General features: G+C 42.6%; 1 protein-coding gene across 1 annotated transcript in view; it reads right to left on the minus strand.

Annotated features, from left to right (window-relative positions):
* The window catches only part of LOC124006103 (R-spondin-2-like), a 77,035-nt gene extending 50,996 nt beyond the window's left edge, over positions 1–26,039 (minus strand). Inside the window, exons 1-2 of the mRNA XM_046315883.1 lie at positions 25,553–26,039; positions 24,956–25,254 (exon numbers count right to left, since the gene is read on the minus strand). Of these exons, the coding sequence (XP_046171839.1) occupies positions 24,956–25,055 (100 nt within the window). The 5' untranslated portion in view covers positions 25,056–25,254; positions 25,553–26,039. The remainder of the gene's footprint in view (positions 1–24,955; positions 25,255–25,552) is intronic.
* Between the last annotated feature and the right edge of the window lie 311 nt (positions 26,040–26,350).

Consider the following 26,350-nt stretch of genomic DNA (forward strand, 5'->3'; position numbering starts at 1 on the left):
CCAGAAGGGACGGAAGGGTGTAATCTTACAGAGTTCATGGCCTCTTTCCTGCAAGGTGTCCTCGGCAGAGAGACTTTTGACAGAAAAACCACAGCCCGGTCGCCCTCCCAGAGCAATGCTAGTCCGCCTATATTACCTCCAAATCTTTGGTTCTCCCGCGAAAGAGGGCAGCTGAACTACAATGGCAAGCGGATCCATATCTTCACAGATTACTCGGCAGATCTGGCAAGACGCCAAACTGCATACAAAGATGCGAAAGCCCACCTTCACAAGGCAGGAGTCAGATTTGGTCTGATACACTCGGCTAAATTGAGGATTATTTTCCAGGGGGCTAGCCACACATTTGACGACCCCCAGTCTGCGCTCACCTTCTACCGGGACAATATCCACTCAACAGCGGCACAGAACCCAGATCTATGAAGGCTGCTAGTTATGTTATTAAGGGTGCACACATGGTCAGTTTATGGACGTGAACATGAGTAACATTTATTTGCCCTATTTAGGCAGTCCATGCACCACATATAGATGGCTGACTAACTCGGGATGGAACAGTCTACCATGGTATATAGCTAATAAGCGTTATGGTGTAATGTAACTAAGCTTTTCATTTATAGAACTGAGGTTCTTTTTCATTTTTTCATGAATGAATAAGCCAAAGCCCTATGATGTAACTGTTACTTTGCTACTATAGTTGGGCCTCAAGGTAGGCAAAGGGGTGTAATTACTAAGCTATGTTCATTTACTTCGGGCTTGCAATTTGTATTTTTTTTTATGTAATATATAGGCTAGGCTACATGTGACTATATGGTGTGTGTGTTCGTGCATGTGAATACAATAGCGTTAATGCTTAGGACAATTTAAACAACTAGGCTATTCATTTTTCATCCACATGTCCATAGATCGATGTTAATTCCCCTTTATTCAACATAGGACAGGGTGAAACATGTCGTTTTTTTTAGCAATGTGACAGAAAACATTTTCGGGGTCTGTCGTTTCATTTGGGGACTCGGCATCGGGGTTTTTCTAAATTGTATTTTTATGTTTAACTTTAGTTTAGGGTTACACAAATGTTTTATTAATTGTTTTGTTTTTGTGATGCACTATTTAGTCTGGTTTAAGTTATTCTTTAATACTACTGAAAACATAAACGGTTCACTTAAACCAGTCTCCTGGAATGTTCAGGGCAGTGAGCATGTGGTCAAGAGGAAGAAAATTCTTACATTCTTAAAAAAGGAAAGGGTTTCAATTGCTATGCTACAGGAGACCCATTTATCTTCAACAGAACATGCTGAAGTGGGACTGGGTGGGCCAGGTGCACTTTTCTTCTTTAGTTCAAACAAAAATATCCCATTTATATTTGAGCACCAAGATACAGACCCTGAAGGACGATTTGTTTTGATTACAGGTAACATACTTGGTCAACATATTATTATACTAAACGTATATGGCCCGAAACAGACTCCCCCAAATGTAAACTCGGCAGAAAAAGAAACGTCCTCTCACTGTCAACTGCGTTGATTTTCAGCAAACTTAACATGTGTAAATATTTGTATGAACATAAGATTCAACAACTGAGACATAAACTGAACAAGTTCCACAGACATGTGACTAACAGAAATAGAATAATGTGTCCCTGAACAAACTCTCAGATCCAACAGGTCCCAGACGTACTCAATGGCATTGAGATCCGGGCTCTTCGCTGGCCATGGCAGAACACTGACATTCCTGTCTTGCAGGAAATCACGCACAGAACGAGCAGTATGGCTGGTGGCATTGTCATGCTGGAGGGTCATGTCAGGATAAGCCTGCAGGAAGGGTACCACATGAGGGAGGAGGATGTCTTCCCTGTAACGCACAGCATTGAGATTGCCTGCAATGACAACAAGCTCAGTCCGATGATGCTGTGAAACATCGCCCCAGACCATGACGGACCCTCCACCTCCAAATCGATCCCGCTCCAGAGTACGGGCCTCGGTGTAAAGCTCATTCCTTTGACGATAAACGTGAATCCGACCATCACCCCTGGTGGGACAAAACCGCGACTCGTCAATCAAGAGCACTTTTTGCCAGTCCTGTCTAGTCAAGCGGCGGTGGGCTTGTGTCCATAGGCAACTTTGTTGCTGGTGATGTCTGGTGAGGACCTGCCTTTACAACAGGCCTACAAGCCCTCAGTCCAGGCTTTCGCAGACTATTGAGGACAGTCTGAGTACTGATGGAGGGATTGTACGTTCCTGGTCCCGCAGGTGTGATGTTCGGATATACCGATCCTGTGCGGGTGTTGTTACACGTGGTCTGCACCTGCGAGGACGATCAGCTGTCTGTCCTGTAGCGCTGTCTTAGGCATCTCACAGTACGGACATTGCCATGTATTGCCCTGGCCACATCTGCAGTCCTCATGCCTCCTTGCAGTTTGCCTAAGGGCACATTCACGCAGATGAGCAGGGACCCTGGGCATCTTTCTTTTTGGTATTTTTCAGAGTCAGTTAATTGCCTACCGTCTGTAAACTCTTAACGACCGTTCCACAGGTGCATGTTCATTAATTGTTTATGGTTCATTGAACAAGCATGGGAAACAGTGTTTAAACCCTTTTACAATGAAGATCTGTGAAGTTATTTGGATTTTGACGAATTATCTTTGAAAGACAGGGTCCTGAAAAAGGGCCTTCTTTTTTTGCTGACTTTATGTTTGACATCATTTTGTTATTTAATCAAAACTGCAAGGGACTTGGGTTTATTTCAGGAGATTTTAATTGTACTTTGGGTACATTTGATAAATCATCAACTGTTCCAGTCTCAAATCATAGAGCCTCAAATGCTCTCAGAAGCATTTGTGATTCATCTGGTTTAGTAGATGTATGGAGAGAGCTAAATTCTAATGTCAGAGACTATACTTTTACTCAAGACCCCATTATTCATATTCTAGATTGGACTATTTTTTATGCCCTCTACTTACATGCATGTTGTCCAGTTCTGACCATGTCCCAGTGTATATAGATATTGAAATTGGCAACAACAAAAAATCCCAAAAAGAGATATTGGAACGCAACCATAAGGGGTTATATAATTTCCCAAGCCTCTCTGATCAAGAAGCTTAGAATTGGTTGGAAAATAGGGAAAAATTGGAGGCTGAAGCAAAGCATTTATAATGTTTTCATAAACAACCAACCCAGGCGAACTGGAATTCACTAACTTGTGCTAAGGCCAAACTCAATTTAGATTATACAAAGCACGTAAGCATTTTCACCATGCAAACATACTATGAGTTCAGTAACGGTCCAAGTCTTCTACTTGCACACCAACTTAACAAATAACAGAATTAAATATTGATTAAGTCTATATAAGGATGGCAGATGGCTCCACTTCTTATGATCCATTGCTTGTCTATAATATGTTTTGCGGCTTCTATAAATCTCTTTATACTTATACAATGTACAAGATCGAACGACAAAATGACTAAATATCCGAATAAGATCATCTTGCCCATTTATATCAGATGAGCAAAGACATAGACTAAATGCCCCCCCCCCTTTACTCCTAAAGAGGTTTGAGAAAGAACAAATCATTTTTTACAATCACAGCCTACCGGAGAACAGTGGGTTAACTGCCTTGTCACACCCAGATCTGTTTCACCTGTCTTGTGTTTGTCTCTACCCCCTCCATGTGTCTCCCATTTCTCCCCATTATCTCCTGCATTTTCTGTTTGCCTGTTGCCAGTTCGTCTTGTCAAGTCCTACCAGCGTGTTTTCCCGTTTTTGAGTTTCTATAGTTGCTGTTTTCTAGTCCTCCTGGTTTTGACCATTCTGCCCTGAGCCTGCCTGCCGTTCTGTACCTTTCTGACACTGCCCTGGATTACTGACCTCTGCCTGCCCTGACCCTGAGTCTGCCTGCCGTTCTGTACCTTACTGACACTGCGCTGGATTACTGACCTCTGCCTGCCCTGACCCTGAGTCTGCCTGCCGTTCTGTACCTTACTGACACTGCGCTGGATTACTGACCTCTGCCTGCCCTGACCCTGAGTCTGCCTGCCGTTCTGTACCTTACTGACACTGCCCTGGATTACTGACCTCTGCCTGCCCTGACCCTGAGCCTGCCGTTCTGTACCTTACTGACACTGCCCTGGATTACTGACCTCTGCCTGCCCTGACCCTGAGTCTGCCTGCCGTTCTGTACCTTACTGACACTGCGCTGGATTACTGACCTCTGCCTGCCCTGACCCTGAGTCTGCCTGCCGTTCTGTACCTTACTGACACTGCCCTGGATTACTGACCTCTGCCTGCCCTGACCCTGAGTCTGCCTGCCGTTCTGTACCTTACTGACACTGCCCTGGATTACTGACCTCTGCCTGCCCTGACCCTGAGTCTGCCTGCCGTTCTGTACCTTACTGACACTGCCCTGGATTACTGACTGACCTCTTGTAAATAAACATATGTGATTTGAACTGTCTGCATATTATTCTACAATGTAGAAAATAGTGAAAATCAAGAAAAACCCTTGAATGAGTAGGTGTCCACACTTTTGACTGGCACTGTATATCTGGAAAAATAAGATACCTGGAACCAAATTTACCAAACAAATTAGGCCTAAGGATTTAGGAGTCTCTTTGACAAATCTGCAATTATAATACTGGTCTGCTCAGATCAAGCACATGATTTAGTTGGTGCCTCGACAGACGCCACTCACTTTCGGTTGAGATGGAATCAATAGCATGTCATCCAAGCGCATTGGCTTCCTTACCATTTATTAATAGCCTTGAAAAGATCCTGGCCTTATCTGACAATTTTGCACAACATAATACACTCTTAGCTTGGAAAGATGCAAGGAGGTATTTGCAGATTCCAGACCATATATCACTCTGGTCACAGATTGCCCTTAATCCACATTTTCCCCTCAAAATAAGGATTATTGGACTTCTGGACTGGAAGACGAAGGGTATTGCTGACCTTAACGCCTTCATTTACCCAGGACACTCAATCGTTTCAACAGATAAAAACTGAGTTTGACTTACCCAACAAATATATATTTTTTAAGTACCTACAATTTAGACACTTCATAGAGGGTCAGAAGAAAGTTTTCAAATGACTGAAGTTGAAAAATTATTTACAAATACTACTGTTCGGTGAGTTTTAATCTCAAACATAGATTCTATTTTATTGAACAGAAGTGCCTCAGCCTGATGTGTTGAGACATGTTTGGGAGAGAGACATTGGACATGCATTTGTGAGGAAGAATGGGCTTCTATCTGGAAAAGGGTCGACCCCAAATGAACCTCCATAAGCATACAATAACTACATTTCAAATGTTTTCATAGAACCTACTATACACCTCTCTGCCTTCCCTAAATGTTTCCCAATGCATCACATTTATGTTTCAAATGTAAACAGGACACTGGCACCTTCATACGCGTTTGTTGGTACTGTAGCAGAATCCAGTCTTATTGGAATGATATTCATTTACACATCCAAAAGATCTTAGGTAGATTACTTGGTAGACAAACTTATATTTGCTCTGCTTTGACTGTAAAGTTGTGTTAGACCCTGAACGTCTGTTCCATACCCTTGTTTGCTTAGCCCCCCCCCCCCCCCCCAAATTATGCATATCGTTATTATGGTCCACACCTGAAGTACCATCTGCAAGAATGCGGCTTTCTTAAGCTTCTGCTACTCTACCCCTAGAGAAACTTACCATTCATCTACATCAGCTTTCTGATACATTTGGACAAATCTGGTCTCCATTGTGGTCCTATGTTGAAAAACTCCCATAAATGACCCACGTTATAATTTTGATGTTTGTACATTTTTTTCCCTCCATTTTATGACTGCCTTTTTGTGTGTAATATTTTTGCTGTCTCCTTATTCCTTTTATTGTACTTAGTCTATATGGAGCACTTTGTTTGGTTGTCTATGGAACCCTTGTTAAAATAAAATCACATTCTAATAAAAATATCCTAGATTAAATTTTAAAAAGAACTCCTCACCTGGAAATTAGAACCCAGTCAGTCTACGACCATAATACCAAGGGCTCTCTCTCTCTCTCTCTCTCTCTCTCTCTCTCTCTCTCTCTCTCTCTCTCTCTCTCTCTCTCTCTCTCTCTCTCTCTCTCTCTCTCTCTCTCTCTCTCTCTCTCTCTCTCTCTCTCTCTCTCTCTCTCTCTCTCTCTCTCTCTCTCTCTCTCTCTCTCTCTCTCTCTCTCTCTCTCTCTCTCTCTCTCTCTCTCTCTCAGGTCCATATTATTGCATCAGGTCGTAGTGAAACGTAGTGCGTTTCAGACACAATCTGGAAACACTCTGAGAACCTTTCACCCATCTGTCTAACTCGGTGAGGGGCTCCTCTTAGCTCTCACCCTATGCATTCTTTCCACATCTTATATGAAGAATCCAGGTTGGTTCACATTCTTATTCATTTCTTTATGATGGATTCTGCCTAAAGTCCCATGTACCCGGGTGAGATCCGACATCTGGCTTTTCTCACGTGAAAGAAACCTCATTATTTTTGCTTTTATGAAAATTGAAAAGGTGACTGACCCAATGGTATGGTAGTATGTGTTGCGGTCTGTTCCCACGTTTCATCCAAGTTGTGGAAAACCAAATGAGAATAACCTTGGCCATTAATATATATATATATATATATATTAATATATATATATATATATATATATATTAATATATATATATATATATATATAATATATATATATATATTAATATATATATATATATATATATATTAATATATATATATATATATATTAATATATATATATATATATTATATATATATATATATATTAATATATATATATATATATTAATATATATATATATATATATATTAATATATATATATATATATATATATATATATTAATATATATATATATATATTAATATATATATATATATATATATATATATATATATATATATATATATATATATATATATATATATACACACTAAATATATTTTCTATTGTGCACATTTTCAGCTAAAAAAGCTGAATTGCAGCATACATAGGCCTAAGAAAGTAAGTAAATAAAATATAAAAAATATGAGATGTACTATAGCACTGGATGGGCAGAGCAGGTGTAGATTGTCAGAAGGTCTTCGGGGGAAGGTTGAAGTGGCAAAGACGGTTCATCATGAAGAACCTTCGGATCCCTTTGGTGGTAATGTCGGCGATGTGTGTTTCCCATTTTAGGTTGGCTTGGAATGTCACACCGAGCACTTTGGCACTGGACACCACCTCAAGTGTGTGGTCGGAGATGGATAATGGCAGAGGTGGGTCAGGATTATGGCTGGATCAGGTACACATGACTGTATTTTGTTGGGTTGAGCATCTTGTCTTGTTCTGAACAGTCGGCTAGTTGGTTGAGATCCTGCTGCATGGTGGAAATGTCACATTAAAAAGGTACAATTTGCAATTTCCTACAGCTGTGGTCATGTCAATTAATTAATACTATATACCTATTGATTCTATAAGAATCTTACTTATAAAGCCCCATGTCTTACCCCAACATGTTCTCGTTTTTTACTCAATAGTTAACAGTATTCGTTGTAAACGCAACAAGTATTGCCTCAAAATACCTCTAGCATAATAAAGAAAATTAATGAAGGATTGTGCCTTTAAAGAACTGGAAAGACTCATAGCCCCATTTGAACTGAATTGCACAGGAAAAGCAGTGAGATCTGCCTTGACGTGCAGCTGATAAGTCAGTGGCATCTCTACACGAGGTCCCATCAAATACTTTATCGTGCAATCAGGAGAGGAAAGTAGAAACAACAGCAATACTATTTAACGTCATTAATCACATTACTTAAACATCCCATTAAAAAGCATGACTACTTTGATAGCATCATTTACTAACGCGACTAAACTAATTTAATTACATGATGCATTTATAACTGTGTATAGTTGACCCTCTGTGGCACATCTCTAGAGAATTCTCTGTGATCTACTCCTACTGCCACTCTGAATGATCTTCCAGCTACTGACTGGCACGGTGCTCTTGTCTATACAGCATCTGCCTCTGGTTTTCATGTTGCTATGCTGTTTAGATGCCCGTATGGCCAATAGGTCTGTGCAGGTGCTACAGGGTTTACTAATCTCCAGAGAAGAATAACAGAAAGAGTTAATGGGTGACTCAACACAATGGATCTTATCACTCTCTGGCCATGCTCGAAGACACAAACATGTGGTTTATGTTTCTGCCCTGTGGTTTATGTTTCTCTCTTTTCACCCTTCTTTTTTTGGGGGAATTTTTTTATATTTGGTATTTTCCACTCCCCGAATTCCTCTCAAGCTGCGAGAGTGAAATGTGTTTTCCTCTCTCTGAAAAGGGGTTGAAATAGAGAAGGGGTGGGTGGAGGTGAAGTGGCTTAAATTAGCACACCTGTTGGTAATTTATCACACATAAACCTCACACCTAATTTTCACACCTGTACCGCAATGCGCTACGAGTCCCAGTAATTCACTCCCACGTGGTGTTTGAGTCCTGGGTTTCGCCCGCAACGCCTGGCTCGGAATGAGAGGAGAGTGGACATGACAGCCTATGAAGAGTGGACATGCATGCTTGGCATTTTTGCACCACATGTAGCAGGGAACAGTCTGGCCTCTTCCATCCCATCCCCTCCCCACCCCTTCCTTTGCTCATACTGCTTTCACTCTACCAGCCATGGATACTTCAGGTTCTTCACATCTGAAGGAAAAGGTGGATGGATACCAAGCTTCTCCCTGCTGTGTAGCACGAAAACAAACAACCCTGAGGGCTCGGTTCTATTTGAGACATCCCAAACAAACAAAAACATCCACACAAATTAACACACCACACACACAGGGCTCTAAATTTAAAAGTTTACTTGGTAGCACTGATGCTTCCAACCTAAAACAAATGTAGGAGCACAACATAGAATTTAGGAGCACCAGAAAAGCAGACTTTTTTTATTGATTGAGATAAAGCCTATATTCGGTCTATATGAATTATAGCTACTTCTGATGTGCCCTAGACACTAATAAAGACATTGTTTATTATAAAAAGCTAAAACGTTTATACAAATAGCTGTAAACCGAGATTTACTGCAGATTATTTTTTTTAACAGAACAGCTTCTATGCACCTCAACATAGACTCTACAAGTGTCTGGAACTCTATTTGAGGGATGCGACATCATTCCTCCATGACAAATTCCATAATTTGGTGTTTTGTTGATGGTGCTAGAAAACGTTCCAGAATCTCCCATAAGTTTTCAATTGGGTTGAGATCTGGTGACACAAACTTGTGCACGCTCCTTTCAGACCCCTCCTTCAAAGTAACCGAGATCTCTTCTTCTAGCCATGGTAGCCAAAATTATCTCCAACTGTGCATTTTTATACATGACGCTAAGCATGATGGGATGTTAATTGCTTAATTAACTCAGGAACCACACCTGTGTGGAAGAACCTGATTTCAATATTACATTGTATCCCTCAATTGGGCAGTTACCGTATAGGATCACACTGGCAATAGAGCAGGTGTTGTATTACTCGTGAGGCACAGCTGAGTGAGCCTACATTTAAATCATTTGATTTTTAAAATATTACTGGACTGATTGTTGTCTGCATCTGATGGTCAGTTTCAGCAGAGGGAGGGAGCAGCAGAGGGAGGGAGCAGCAGAGGGAGGGAGGGAGCAGAGGGTCTGCCTCTCACCATCCCTCCGTCACGACTGACCGTGACCAAAAAGGGGACGCCCACTGGGCACACATTGATTGAATCAATGTTTTTTTTTTATTGCGGTTTTGTAGCAGTGGCTTCTTCCTTGCTGAGCGGCCTTTCAGGTTATGTCGATATAGGACTCGTTTTACTGTGGATATAGATACTTTTGTACCCGTTTCCTCCAGCATCTTCACAAGGTATTTTGCTGTTGTTCTGGGATTGATTTGCACTTTTTGCACCAAAGTATGTTCATCTCTAGGAGACAGAGCGCGTCTCCTTCCGGAGTGGTATGACGGCTGCGTGGTCCCATGGTGTTTGTACAGATGAACGTGGTACCTTCAGGCGTTTGGAAATTGCTCCCAATGAAGAACCAGACTTGTGGAGTTCTACAAAAAACATTCTGAGGTCTTAGCTGATTTCTTTTGATTTTCCCATGATGTCAAGCAAAGAGGCAATGAGTTTGAAGGTAGGCCTTGAAATACATTCACAGGTACACCTCCAAGTGACTCAATTAGCCTATCAGAACTATAGTTTGTTAACAAGAAATTTGTGGAGTGGTTGAAAAACAAGTTTTAATGGCGAAATATTCACTTCCGTTTTACCGGTCAGGAAAAGTATGGCTTCGTTCCCAGAACCAATTGTAAACCAAAAACATCCAAGGAACCTAATGTGCTAGCTGGGTCTCTAGTCGTGGTTTTAAAACGTTTGACATCTCATAGTATCAGCGCTCGAGGAAGCTGCAGACATGGTAATCTGAGCAAATCGATTAGCCAGCCGTAGGCCTATAGGTGCACTTGATTTGCTCTCCAGGCACGAGGGGTATGGCACTTGGAGGCAGTGGTACAGCAAAGCCTAATCATAACAACAATTATTCTGGTAGATGCAAAACATGGTGCAAAACATTTAGGAGCATGAGACCAAAATGGTTGCACGTTAGAGCCCTGCACACACACTGTATACATAGTCACACTGACTACCACTACGGCCCTCCCTCTCTCCACTGGGTGAACATGAAACGTGCCACACAGTTCTACCTCATTAACCCTTTAACAAGATACAACCTCACACCCCTGCTCGGCCCTGCGGGAGATCTGAGGTGATCCACAGGGTCAAAAGTGGAGCGCTCCACAGGAGGGGCCGATGGCCGAGACACGGTCTTACTTTCACACATGGTCCACGCCACAAAAAGACAACTTCAAAGCATCGTTCCCTGGCTCCAATATCTCCAATCCCACCACCACCTTTCACTTGAGAGTGAGAATTGAACTGCCATGGGTTTTCAAACTTCAGTAATTAAGGACTGTTTCTTACCCTTTTTACAGATAGACTTCTTGGTATGTCGCCTGTAAAAGAAAAATCTGCCCATTTTTTTTTTGTTGCCCAATTCATACAGTCCCATTGAACCATATTCTTGTTGCAATAAGCCTTTTATATCTCCGTGCACATGAATTTGAGTGGACATGGGCCAAATTGGGTGGACTTATATTTTAAATAAATCCATTATTCATTTGTTTTAGGCAGGTCCTAAGAAACATAAGACTAATCATTTATTTTCAAAATAATTTAATGGCTTATTTTGTGTGTGTAATGTTGTTACTGGTCTGTGCAGCCTATATGCTACATGGCTGTGCCATGCCATGCACATGAAATCAATAGTTGTTGTGCTCATTAAACAGACGAGACACTTAGGTTACCCAGATCACAGTCGACACAGACGGAGATTACGTGAAACAAAATCACATTGATTGATTAAGACGAGTCATAGACTTTTTGGTCGGGAGTAAGCCTAGGCTACTAAGTGACTGCGAGTGAAGAGCAACATTATCCACTTGTTAAGCTACAAAACATGCTGACAAATGTTCTGTTCACCAGTGCTTATACATGAGCCAACGAGACAAGATGATCATGAGCAGCATTCACCTCGACTTAGCTAACGTTTTTCTACAGCCTAATTGTCACCAATATTCAAATGTGGATTCCGTGAAGAAGAAAACAAATCTGACATTGATTGATTTATCAAGACGAGTCCCCACCCTTGTCTCAATGAAGCGTGAAACGGTGTTGAAATAGTTGACCACAAGAGGGTAGGCTATTGCTTCAAATGTATCATAACTATTGGATGACTTTCATCCAGCTTTTCAGTAAGAAACAATTTGATGTCTTCAATTGCATGGGCTTACTTTATTGCAATATGTTCGTAGTTCAGAGATATTTACTGGAACAGTCATTTTTTATGGATACGCCAGTTGTGGTTAAGAAAAACAGTGCATGCGTTGGGCTATGAGAAAGAAATAAAGAGATGGGTGAAGTGACATGCCTCGCAAAGTTTAGAACTGGCAGGAGAATGGTAGCAATGGGCGCTGCCTAGCAACCATCAAGAGCTTAAGAGAGTAGTCCGTGTCAATGCCGCCTCAGCATTACGGCTACACTTCATACCGCCGTCGGAACATTACTGCAATTATGATTAGGACGGTTGGCTTTTAGCAAAAAGTTGGCGGGATGCTAAAGTTGGCGGAAAAAAAACTTACTGGTTTGAAAGGTGTATAAGTGTCACGACTGCCCCCGCTCCCCCTCCCGGGAATCGAAGGTGCCAGACTCCCCAGCATTACGCACTCCTGCCACCATCATTACGCACACCTGTCTTTCAACGTCACACGCATCAGCGTATTATTGGACTCACATAGACTCAATCACTTGTTTATTACCTCCCCTATATGTCAGTTCCCCATCTCTGTTCCCTGCTGCTGCAGTGATTGTCGAATGCTGGCGTTTTGCCCGTGTGCTGACGTTGTGCCTGTCTTGTTTAATGTCTGTTCCTTATTAAATTTTGACTCCCAGTACCTGCTTCTCATCTCCGGCGTCAGGCCGTACAGAATGCAGCAGCCATCTAACGAAGCATCGGGGAGTGCTGGCGTTCTGGTTGGTGGTGACGTCGTGTCCGGGGGCCGCCGCTGATGGAACCGGGGGTGCCTAAGCCAGCTCGTCGGGCTTCCACGCACTAGCTGGCTCTAGAGGGGGGGGGGGTACTGTCACGACTGCACCACTCCCATCCCGGTGCTCGAAGGTGCCAGACCCCCCCAGCATTATGCACTCCTGCCACCATCATTACGCACACCTGTCACCATCATTGCGCACACCTGTCACCATCATTGCGCACACCTGTCACCATCATTGCGCACACCTGTCACCATCATTGCGCACACCTGTCACCATCATTACGCACACCTGTCTTTTCCCGTCACGCGCATCAGCATATTATTAGACTCACATAGACTCAATCACCTGTTTATTACCTCTCCTATATGTCAGTTCCCTATCTCTGTTCCCCGCTGCTGCAGTGATTGTCGAATGTCATTGTTTTACCCGTGTGCTGACACTGTGCCTGTCTTGATTCATGTCTGTTCCTTATTAAATGTTGACTTCCCGTACCTGCTTCTCATCTCTGGCATCAGTCCATACAAAAAGAGTCCTATTAGAGAGCATTTCCCATAGAAGTAATGAAATCGGATGGCAAAGTACAGAAACATTTTTAAGCACTCCACACCTCTAGGGGCAGTATGGTATGTGCAATTGGTGTTCACATTAGGATGGTAAACTGTATGTCTAATTCACAGGGATGGTTGACATATTAGAGCTGTGATCGGCAACTTTGATGGGGGTAGGGGCCACAAAATCTGAAATCATCATGAGGGGCCGTAGTGGTTAGCGGTTCTGCGTTCCCACACATGCAGTCATGCCTTTTGAGGGCCCTAAGTGGATTTTTTTTATTTTAAATTTTAAACATTTGCAGTTTTACAGCTAATTTCCTGCAATTTTTTCACATTTTGCCATAGTTTGGATAAAAATATTTGCAGCTTTGAACATGACATCTGAGTGAGAGTGACTAACAAAACCAATGGGGGCCACTCGGTCAGTAATTCGACCATGATTAGTACAAGTTTAGATAAGTTAGTCTAGCCAACTATCAATCAATTTTTGTTGTTGCTGTCAGGCTAATTGAGTGACTGTCAGTGACTGACATAACAAGAATAAAACTGCTGATGCACAACCAAATTTCGAAATTGCACCTGGTGTATTCTACTATTCTAACTCAACAGTAAGTTGAGACCCCAACAGAGTTCATAAAAAAAACGAACAATTAAAACAAATCAAGACGTGTTCGATAGGATAGATAACGCGATATGCGTGCATTAGGTGGTGGCTTCCATCCAAAGACATGGGTGGTAATGTAAGCCCTGAGTGTCTCATCACAAAGAGGTCATCAGCATAGAGTAGGCTAAGTCCCTACCTTGCAGGTGTCAACATACCACACTACCTACTGTTAAAAATTAGCAGCAATTTGTTTTTTTTATGCAATAACCGCTGCTATTACTCAAGCCCCCTGAGGCACTGGTCGTGCTAAGGAGTTATGATAACTCAAACCACAGGAGTCTCTTCTCTTGTCTAAACAATCCTGCCTGATGGAATTCCTTGCACTGCTGTGGTAGGGTTACCATACAGCGTCAGAAAACTACACTCTTAAAAAGAAGGGTTCCAAAAGGGTTCTTCTGCTGGCCCCATAGGAGAACCCTTTATGGTTCCAGTTAGAACCCTTTATGGTTCCATATTTTCAAGTAGAAAGACCATGTGAACCCTCTGTACGGGGTCTACTTGGAACCCAACAGGGGTTATACCTGTAGCCAAAATGATTCTACATGGAATAGAGTTGCAAAGGTGGTTGCAAAGTTTACCAGTAAACTACTAGAATTTTGGTATCTTTCAAGGATTTTATGTACTTCAGATTATCACATGTGTCTGTAATTATCTCTGTCTACCTGTGTGGCCTTATCACATGTAAAACATATGAAATAATGAAATAGTGAAAATGAAAACATTATCCTAAATACAAACCATCAATTTAGTGAATACCATTGATGTTTAATATGAGGGTTTCAGCATGAAATACCCTTTATATTTTATTACATGTTTTATTAACTATGTCAATATGTATTTGTTGTCAATGTTTTGGCATCAAACTGGTGGATTTTATATTTTGAAGTTAATTGAATGCAGCCATTTGATTAGATGCTTTTTTCATTAATTGGACTATTTTCTCTTGAAACATATGGTCTATCTACTAGAAACTCATGGAAAATATGGGCACAGATATAATAAATTAATATGGTACGTGAATACATTTTTATAAATTACCAAAGTTAATCAAGATTGCCATAGACTTTCTGTTAATTACCAAAATTACTCAAGATTCCATTAACTTACTGGTAGGTTTGCAACCCTAACCTGGAACCAAAAAGGGATCTTCAAAGGGTTCCATTGGGGACAGCCGAAGAACCCTTTTAGGTTCCGGATACACTCTTGCTATCCTCATCTTCATCCTGTCTCTGCATCCTAAAAAAAGCTGATGGGTTTTTAGGTATAACCCTTCCTCTGGCTCTTACATTTAAATGGTGTTGTTTTTAACCAAGCACTGCTTGCTAAAACCACACTGTACAGTGTGTGCGCGTGTACAAGCGACTGTGCTGAAATGATGATATCCAGCCCTAAATGTCCATTACGCTTCACTACTGTCCATTACGGCATCATGGCCGTGTCATCCCGAAACCCATTAGTGCGTAAACATGTACACTACATGTGACCCCTGCCTACTTACACCTATTAGTTAGGGCTCCTGTCTGTGAAAGTTGTTTATACAGTGTGCTCATGAGACCTGGCTGCCGTTCAAAGAAATCATATTGAGTTCAGGAGAAGTCGGCCAAGATGTAATACAAATAGCTGTAAGAAAAAGAAAGAAAGGAATTTGAAAAATGTTAATGAGTTTTTTTCCCCTCCTTTCACTTTTTCTTCACCAATCTTCCCTGCCGCAGTTCTGTTCCATTGTCTGGTCCCTAAACCAAGTTAGCAAAAAATATATTTTTTCAACGAATGGAGTTCAGTACCGCAACAAAGAGTATTCAGTAACCAAACAAGCTGGAAATGTGGGGTAGCCACACGGGACATTAAAATCATAATGCAGCTTGTAAATTTCCCTACACTCTTTCTCATCTCTCCGTCTGTCTGTCTGTCTGTTCTGTGTGTCCTGGCTGTGTGGCATGCAGCCAGAGCAAAGCACACAAACAAGCATGGCTTTGAGTCAGCACAGACAACAACAAGACAAACAACAACAATGACCACAACCACGCACTGACCAAAACCCAACCAGCTATATTACAGACACTCTTATGTCTGGGCCCTTGTGGAATGACTTGGGATGCATTCCATCTCTGACAAGGTCTGACGAAGAGGAGAATGCTTGTTCTGATGAGCAGAAGCCCCAAGTACACAAGACTAGGAACCATGGTTTTAACGAGCTCTGCCTTCACTGTATTTGGGTCTTGCCGGGACAATCATCCAGAGAAAGTAACTTGGTGCAACTAAATGGGACATTTCATTTTCAGCACTTGGTGAGAATATCTCACTGTTCACTATCTACAACTCTGTAACTACATACTGTATGTAATGCCAGTGCCACCCATATGGTTTGGTGCATGGCATGACTAGAGGGCTCTGTTCACTTCTGTTAGAGCAGAGTGACGGTGCTGTGTTGACAGTCCTTTCCAGTATGGGACTATCAACTGTCCACATTGTTAATAGCAGCAACATAGTGAGCCTAATTAGATGATTGACGAGGCATCTCATTTGTTTGTCTTGACAATCTCTCTTGCTCGCTCTTTCTCTCTCTAAGCTCAGCATCAGGGGCCTGTAATGACTACCAGCACTTGGCCCCAGCCCGAGACCTAATCCTAGATCCAACCTTGTGCCCAGATCCTTAATAAATACAAATACTGCCCCGGTTTCAGCCTCAGCCCTAGCTGAGTAGTCCCAGCCTAGTTCCAGCCCCATAGAGCACATGCCCAATATCCCATCCTAAGCTTCAGCCCAAGTCAAGCCCCTGTCTAATTCCAAGTACTATAGCTCTAACCTCAGATCGAACCCATGCCCTACCCCCAGCCCAGCACCAATCAAGCCGCAGGTCCAGCCCTACCCCTAGCCCAGCCTCAGTCAAGCCGCAAGTCCAGTCCCCAGCCCAGCCTCAGTCAAGCCGCAAGTCCAGCCCCAGCCCTACCCCCAGCCCAGCCTCAGTCAAGCCGCAAGTCCAGCCCCAGCCCTACCCCCAGCCCAGCCTCAGTCAAGCCACAAGTCCAGCCCCAGCACTATCCACAGCTGCAATCATAAATCCAGAAGCCTCACTCAGTGGGTAAGGTGGGTTCGGGAGCACCACCACCACCACCACCTCCAGTACAGTACATCCATGTCCGGTGGATTCCTAAATTACAGGCAAGTTCCACACAGTGAGACAGTTTATTGCATCTGACCGGCTCACTTCCTCCCCATACCGAAGGCATTGCATGCTGGGCCTTATTTTGATGTGGCGTGTAAGCATAATTAGAGGTCCAATAAAAGCAGAGAGGGGGGAAAAAGGAGGCATGTCCATCTGTCGAGTGTTAAAGGGTGGGGAGGGGGTAGAGAGAGCCCTGCTCTGCACTCCGGATCACACAGCTCCACCACGCCTCTCTGTCTGTTGTTGTAGCAGTCATTAGAGCAGGCGTGGATGTAAATACTCTGCAGAGACCAAAGACCAACTCCACACACTTGTCTGCCTGCGTGTCGTGTGTGTGTGTGTGTCTCTCAGAGGGAGGGGGGCTCCTGATCTCCAGTTACCAGGGCCTTGCAGAGATCGATCCAAAGTAGGTACTAGTCCAGCACGCACACGGAGAAGAACACACACAGACATGGCAAACAAGAGTCAGATATGTGGCTCACTGCAGTAGTACAACACTGGACCGTCCCTATTCCCTCCCTGCCCTTGTGTCTCTAGCTATGTCCCTAGGAGCGGTGATGTTAATGCAGCCCAACGACTGGGAACCTGCTGGTCATCGAATTCCAGCTTCCAACATATGCCCTCCTTTTTTTATACTGTTCACCATACTTACAGTATTCCTTAAGAATCACACCAGTTGTGACCATGTTATTGTCAATACACTGTTCTGAGTAAATGCTTGAGTGTTGTTCTTCACATGAGTATAGTGAGAGGTTCGTTAACGAGGGCCTCCCTCTCTCTGTCTCTGGTCCGCTCTCCTACCTCTGAAGCCCTCGCACGACTCGCTTCTGTGCTTAAATGCTTCTTTTGCGTTGTTGTTTTATGCCCGCCACTTAGAAACGATCCCCACATTATGACTTTTATGGCCTAATAAACTCAACAGTATCGAACCAAACTGGCTGGCCATATTTAGTAGCTTTATGCAAAAACATATTAAGGTGTAATTGCTGTAGGCAGGCGCGGTATTGAGGGAATAACATAGGTGAGGGCCACAAAATTTCCCCTCGCACTCGAAAGGGACACTGGACCTTTTGTCTGCTGCTCTGGAGTTTCCAATCACCACTGGGAAATATGGAGTGTATTATAAGATTTATATAATAAGTCCATTTTATTTCACATTTCCGAAAATGAACTTTTACAGTGTGGTAAAATGTAGCCGGAAAGAAAAACATCTGTTTGGCATTTAGCGTTGCCAACATAATGGAATCCTCTGATGACAATGATTGAGGGTGGAAGAGAAGATCCCCCCCCTTGTGCATTGCCCTGAGAAAAAGAAAAAACAGGGACCGAATCTACACACAGCGACTGTTTCTCTGCAGTGACGTGATAAATGGAAACGTGTAGAAGCGTTACAAAGCCAGCCTTCTCCTCTGTGTGAAATGGATCCTCCTCAGTCTTTGCTCCAGACACGAAACAGCGCACAGGGGGGAAAAAAAGAGAGAAAGCGGGGGAAAAAAACTAAACCCTCTAGTTTGCGAACCTACTGCAAACGCCATCGAATCAGAAAGCTACGTGTAGGTGCCAATTTAAATTAATTAGGGCGAATTGAGTTTATCGGGTGAAGGGGGCTAGGCAGAGGGTGAATAGACAGAGGGTGAACAGACTTTTTTTCTGGTGAGAGATAATGAAGACAAAACAGAAACAGATGACCCTCAGCTTTATCACGTGGGTCCTGAGGAATCTCTCCGAGCCTCACTACAAGTTCATGACACCTGTGTTGTTGTTTTTTTTGTTTTGTTTTTTACCTCAGGGGGGAATTTCCACCAGTGTAGCATGGCATCGGTGCACTGAGGACTGAGAACCCTTTCACTGGCTTCATTTGATCTGGCTGTGACTGAGACCTAGTAGGTCTGCTACATTACAGACAGACAGACTGGACATGCTTGGGTTAGTGGGTCCCACCAGACTGACCACGCCGCAACAGGTACTGTCGTTCACAGATTTTGTTTTTGTGACTGAATGTATTTGTCAACGCACCTGAAAACTTGAATTATCTGCCATGATTTTCCACAAAACTGTCCAGACGCAAAAACGCACCTGCATAAAGACTTGCACGCACACAGACACGCACGCACAAACATATCCACACACACACACTCACATTAACGGCTTGGCTGATGGGGCCTGGAAAGAGAAAGGGAACACGGTTCCTCTTAGACGCTGCAGCCGGGGCTCAGGTCAGGACTTGGCGAGCAGTAAATCCCTCTCAGGTGATGCAGCTCACATTCAGCCACATCCAGCTGATCTGCTTAAATATGTTCTCTCCCGTCCCCGTCCCTCCACTCCCTCTCATCTTTAAAAAGCCCCCTCGGCAAGGAGCAGAACTTGGGAGGATGGACGACATTGCTATTCCACACCACGAACCTCGGATGGCTTTTCAGCGTTTGCGTAAAGTAATCATTCCATGTGCCGCTTGGCGCGCTGACTCAACACAGAGCACAGGGCTCCTTCATAACCAGCCTGGAGAAACGCACTGCTGCTGTGGAATAAATAAAAAACGCAGGATACAGGGCACCCATCCCGTGGATTAGAGTGGCAATATGTGAGAAAGCCTTGTTAAAGGACATGTCATCTGCAGGCCCCTTTTCACTTTCTTTTTCCAAAGGCAGAGTGGCAAAGCTGGTTTAAGAGAGGCCCCGTGGAGCATTCCCTGGTGGGGGGGGGGGGGAATCACTCAAACACACATTAATTCTCTCCATAACATCTTACATTCATTACAAACCTTCTGACTCACTCCTTCACATCTCTCTCACTCACTCAATCACAGCCAGTTTAAAATGGCTTCATGTCCACCAAACAATAAGAGGGACAATAAGCTATTTAATAGACAGTCATAAACTATTAATATATGCCGTTTAGCAGACGCTTTTACCCAAATTGACTTACAGTCATGCTATTTGTATCCATTTCTCTCACAGAAAAGTCAGAGTATTAGCAAGTGCGTCTGAGTGCTTTCAGGATGGCAGGTAGTCTAGCGATTAAGAGCGTTGGGCCAGTACCCGGCTAGGTGAAAAATCTGCCGATGTGCCCTTGAGCAAGGCACTTAACCCTAATTGCTCCTGTAAGTAGCTCTGAATGAGTGTCTGCTAAATGACTAAAACGTAAATGTAAGGCATATCCTTCTAAGTATTACCCACACTGTACTGCCATGTCAAAGAGGTGCTCTTGACTGTCCTCCCCCTTTGAATGTGTGTGTTCATACTACAAGCAACAGGAAACGGGGAAACAAAAATGAGTGTCTCTTATTGGTAGTCCCTCGCTGTTTCAGTTTGTTTCCTTCTGCTTGGTGACTAGTGAATACAACTTCAGCAGGTACCGTACTAACACATCTGATGCTTGGTGACTAGTGAATACAACTTCAGCAGGTACCGTACTAACACATCTGATGCTTGGTGACTAGTGAATACAACTTCAGCAGGTACCGTACTAATACATCTGATGCTTGGTGACTAATGAATACAACTTCAGAAGGTACCGTACTAATACATCTGATGCTTGGTGACTAATGAATACAACTTCAGCAGGTACCGTACTAATACATCTGATGCTTGGTGACTAATGAATACAACTTCAGCAGGTACCGTACTAATACATCTGATGCTTGGTGACTAATGAATACAACTTCAGCAGGTACCGTACTAATACATCTGATGCTTGGTGACTAATGAATACAACTTCAGCAGGTACCGTACTAATACATCTGATGCTTGGTGACTAATGAATACAACTTCAGCAGGTACCGTACTAATACATCTGATGCTTGGTGACTAGTGAATACAACTTCAGCAGGTACCGTACTAACACATCTGATGCTTGGTGACTAATGAATACAACTTCAGCAGGTACCGTACTAATACATCTGATGCTTGGTGACTAGTGAATACAACTTCAGCAGGTACCGTACTAATACATCTGATGCTTGGTGACTAATGAATACAACTTCAGCAGGTACCGTACTAATACATCTGATGCTTGGTGACTAGTGAATACAACTTCAGCAGGTACCGTACTAACACATCTGATGCTTGGTGACTAATGAATACAACTTCAGCAGGTACCGTACTAATACATCTGATGCTTGGTGACTAGTGAATACAACTTCAGCAGGTACCGTACTAACACATCTGATTCCGGGATGTTCTACATAACTTTTTCCATCAGATGCATAATCACTGTGTTTCATCTTATCTCACATCAATTGAGTCCGTTTCCTCAAATAAGCCCAAACACCATATTCAAGTAGACTTTGACACAATTGAGATAATTTATTATCAGTTAGTGGTTACAAAGTTACTTAGAGATGCAATCTAGAAGTTTTGTATAATTTCAGCCAGTAGTTTTGAAAGTAGTGCTGTTTTCTGTGTACTATGTCATCAAAAGAGCGTCTGCTAAATGACTTAAATGTAAATGTAAATGTAAAAGATGTACATTTTACATTCTCATTTGAGTGATTTAGCAGATGCTAAATCCAGAGCGATTTACAGGAGCAATTAGGATTAGGTGCCTTGCTTAAGGGCACATCGACAGATTTTCACCTAGTCGACTTGGGGATCGAACCAGTTACGCCCTGCAAATATTGTTAGAATATTTTTTTTTGCAATTGGTATGAATGATACATTACGAATTTGTTCTGCTTAAGATCCTGGAGTACATCTTTGAGTATCTTCATCTCAAAATCTGTTTCATATCATTTTGAGAAAGAAGAAGAGTAGGCGGCCAGTACGTTGCAAATAACTTTAGTAAACTATTAACAGAATGCATTTGCAAAATACTACAGAGAGCAGTCAGCAATTGTACATCAAAACTGGACACACAACTGGAAAACGCACTTTGACTACTAGACTCTTCCTCAGGCAATGTTGGAAAAATAGCTGAAGATTATTATTTGAACGAATCTGATTCGGATTCTTTTATTACTGTAAAAAAAAAATCAGATTGTGGGGACATTCAAAACCGTATCATTTCTATGATCTTTTGAAACAGCTGACCTACAAAATCTAAATTCATCTTGGAGTGATTACAGAACACTAAGGGTACATGTTTTCTTCAGTGCCGTAGAGTCTTTCACTACTATAGCCATGTCCTAGGAGTGGATTTACAAACTCCCCTGACCCATGGTGCATCTCTTCCTCCAGGCAACATTGGTACTTGAGTCTGTTTTTATGTAGTCAGCAGGTGGCATCATTAGCCAGAGAATAAAAATGAAAACCAATATCCTTGAGTCTAGCAATGATATCATAGCAGGTTTCATTGGCATGATTTCCTCTTTTTTAGTGGGCGGAGTGTGGGAGTAAAGAGGTGTAAAACCATTGGTTTTATATGAAGAGAAAAAACAACAACTACAGTGTAACAGGGGATTGAGTCATGTAGTAGATTATGGGAGCTGCTTGCAAGACATGATCAAACCATTTACACCACAGATTCCCTTCATTTAGCCTTAGCCTGACTCACAGATTGCCTTTGAACACAGACTGTTGCTGACTAGAACAGCCCTGCATCCTCTTACTATACACCCATCTCCTTCTCATACACTTCCCAAGCTAATCCAATTACATACTGTATGTCAACGGCAAAGGCTCTACTACTTATTTCAGCCAATTTATTTTAATTTATTTCAGCCTGAAAGGTAAAGACATTTGGTTCCTCTACACACAGGATATTTTTCTATACGCATAAAATATATATGCCTGGGGAGCTTAACGTGACCAATTCCATATTCAGTTTTTAAAATGTGAGACTCAACACTCCACACTGATTTGGAAACCTCACTACGTTACTGCTGTGTTCCAGAGCTGTCATGGTGAACCTTGAGGGCAAGGCAAAAATATTCAGCCCTCTCAGAGCATATTGAACAGTGATCTCTCTCTCACATTCTCTCCAGTGTCTGCTAAATGTCGCTTTTGGCCTCAGTAGGACCATTCCAATCCAAAACAACAGGAACCAATCCTCCACCTTCCCTCAAAAAACAATCTGTACAAAAGCCATACATTGCTGAGGGCTGGGGCATCTAGTTTGAGATGTTCAGAGGGTCAAATGTAAGAGCTAACATTTTGCTCTCATCCCCACCTCCAGCCTCCACCCCTCTCTCTCTGACACACACACACACACACACCTCTCTAGCCTGTTAGCCAAAAGCATTTCAACCACTTCTATCAACAGCAAACACAGACAAACACACACACATCTATGCCATTATCAATTTGCCTCTCTCCCTATAACATCCCAAACTTAACCAGTTCCACTCTGTGCCAAAACGTTTGATCCCATTTAAGAACATTATATTACAGCGCATCTGAGATCACCCCAATCCTAAGAGAAAAATAGAGGAGCAGAGAAAAGTGTGTCTGTGCAAGTACCCCACAGTGATTGCTTGATTATTTGCAGATGGGCAGTGGAAGGCTTGCAGCCAGGAGTGGAGGTTCCCCCTGGCATGCCTTGCATATGATTCAATCTGTGATTGCCTTACATTGACTTGCATTGAGAAGAGGACCATCCTACTGTACTCCACACCACACTGTATAGACCTAACATGTTCTGTTTAGGGTATTGGTGCTATAACCAGGCTACCATGGGATCAATAAGGAATAGCACATGCACTTCAGATTAAGCAGTGTTCCCTCTCTCCCTTGCCACCACCTTGCTTATGTCACAGATCCAGAGGGGTGCTGCTAACAGCAGACGCACTGATGGTCACAGTCTGTTCATTCATTCCACATTGCTGTTTTTACCAATGGGCTAAATCCCCAGAGGCGATTGTTATGCATGTACCAACTGTTCAAAGATAACTCTGAGGTTATGAGATCAATTAAAACCAGCTTAGGAGGTTGGAGAGGTCGAATTCATATGACAAGAAAAGGGGGTTCCGCATCTATTCATTAAAACTCCCACAATACGCCCCCCTAAGCCGCTGCGCTCCACAATAGATAGAGCCGCACTACCAGCGTTTTACCGTCTCGTCGCTGTAGCCTACTAAGCAGTACCACATTTAATTAAAGACACAGACCTCTCTTTGTTGGCACGGACAGTCGGACAGGTAAGAGCACAGAGAGCCCGAAGCAATTTGGGGTAAACTAGGCTATTTGACCAAACGACTCACCAACAGCAACTATGTAAGAAATATGAAGCAGATAATATCACAAATCTTATCAGGCATTTTATGGTTGGAAAACCATGACGGTTGTGTGTCCAATACGCACATTTTGCGCATTTGCCAAAATGTCCCCAAAACTGAGCTTCATGAATGACCTGTAATCTAGTAATACAACTAACAATGTCTTTGAGTGGTGAAGTCTCAACAATTTGTTCCAATTTAGAAAAATAGTTTCCACGTTGAACTCATGAAGTTCCGAACAGTTGCCTCGTAAAACATACCCACAGTCTGGACAGACTCGGCTACTGCTTTACATCGCGGTGGGACTTTTCGTTTTTGGCGGGATGGATATATTAGGTGGATCGAATACATTTTTTCACTGCGCTTTTAATCTTATACCGGCAGTCGGGTGATAATAGCAGAGTCCAGCAACTCACGAGCGCATTTACCAGATATGCATCACCTCAAATAGCCTAGCCCTAGTCTACAGGATGCTGGACGGTCACTGATCAATATACCGTGCTCAGGGCGATGATAGTGTCAGTGTGTAGGAGACGTGCCAACGAGTTTTGTTTGAAAACATTGGCACGGTAATTATCTAATCATGTTTATGATGACATCATCATAAGCAGAACCGGATATACAATGACAACAAATGTTGATTAAACTCTTGGTCTCAGAATGTTCAATATTATCTTTCCGACCATGTCGATTTTTCTTTTTCTAATGTTGCAGTCTCAGAAACTATCCAAAACTTCTCGCTTTCAACTGTCACATTGTCATTGATGCTATATGCAGAGATGGACCATTTTTTTTAACGTACCTCTTTTGTTCCTCCTCCAGCGATTTGACTGCGTTTGACAGTTGCTGTACTCCATACAGTTCAACACAATTAAAGTCAATGAGAAAAGTCGAAACTGCATCTGGACGGCTGGTGTTCCGACTCGAATAAGAAGTGCCAATGGTGTTTGGGATGAATTATCTGGTTCGCTTCCTCCAGTTTCTTGAATGATTCCAATTTGTCACACATTAAACGAGCAGCGACAACATAGTATCTCACCGCGGGATAATATCATTTTATGAAGATCACCGTTCCTTCATTCACAAGTGTCCCTTTGCGTGCTGTAAAAAAAGAAGATATGGGTTATTGTGATAACACACTTGACGATATCCACATATATCCAAACATGGGAAAAAATACTTGATCTAAAGAGTTTGAGGCTAAGCCTACTGTATTTAAATACACTGCAACAATGAAACATTTCTTTTCTGACACACGTGTTAATTTTCTCTCCATTTTCGACAAAAAAAAAGAGCTTGGCATGAAATGAATTCTAACGCCTCTAAAAACAAGCAATAACCTTCCAATATAATGAGCGCAATAAGCTGTGTTTAACAGTGCACACAATATGAAACATACCTGCATATGTGACAGTCTAAATCCACTTCAGAAAGCCACAGCGGGTCTGGAGCATACAGCATCACCTCTTGTATGAAAAGTTATTCTGAAGAGAACAGAGGTCGGAGTGATCTCCCTTCTCCTTGAGACGCACGCGAGTTTTATTCCGGTAATACCTATTTCCCCGCGGAGAGCGTGTCCTTTTTCACTCCAACTTGTCTACACCATTCGGACGTCCCGTTTATCGTTGGGGTTTTTAAAAGCAAAGGATGTGAAGCCAGTAGATTCTCCTCTAGATTGTCTGCATTTGCGCTTCGAGCCGATGGTGAAGTGGTAGGTTACTACTGGTCCTGATGCTTGGGCTGCTTTCTCATATAGCTGCTCCTGTCACGTGGAGATGTCTAGATCTTTGGGGCTGCTCAGAATTAGAAGCCCCTTGACCAGAGTGAAGTGTTTTTTCTTATTATTTTAGATAATGAAGATGACACATGCTATTTAGCAGCCTAGGTCCTCACGCTACACCGAGGCTCCCTCAGGGTCCTAGTGCATGAATCAACTCAATCGCAGCCGTTTGGATTCTCGCGTGAAATTACGCACAACTCGTGACGTTAGAGTGGGGTATTGTTGAAGGCTATCAACCCCTAATTTGGACGTTGAATGACCGAAAGACTCAAATTCAAAATTATAAAAACAAATATTACGGTACTTTACGTTTAAAATAAAAAATAAAAAAGGTTTTCTATGGGGTTTGGAAACGGAGATTGTTTGGTCGTCCAAATTATTCACATTTGACCAATGAGAAGTGGTCTTGCTAGTACC

This window comes from Oncorhynchus gorbuscha, linkage group LG19 (genome assembly GCF_021184085.1).
Source record: "Oncorhynchus gorbuscha isolate QuinsamMale2020 ecotype Even-year linkage group LG19, OgorEven_v1.0, whole genome shotgun sequence".
Lineage (NCBI taxonomy): Eukaryota > Metazoa > Chordata > Actinopteri > Salmoniformes > Salmonidae > Oncorhynchus > Oncorhynchus gorbuscha.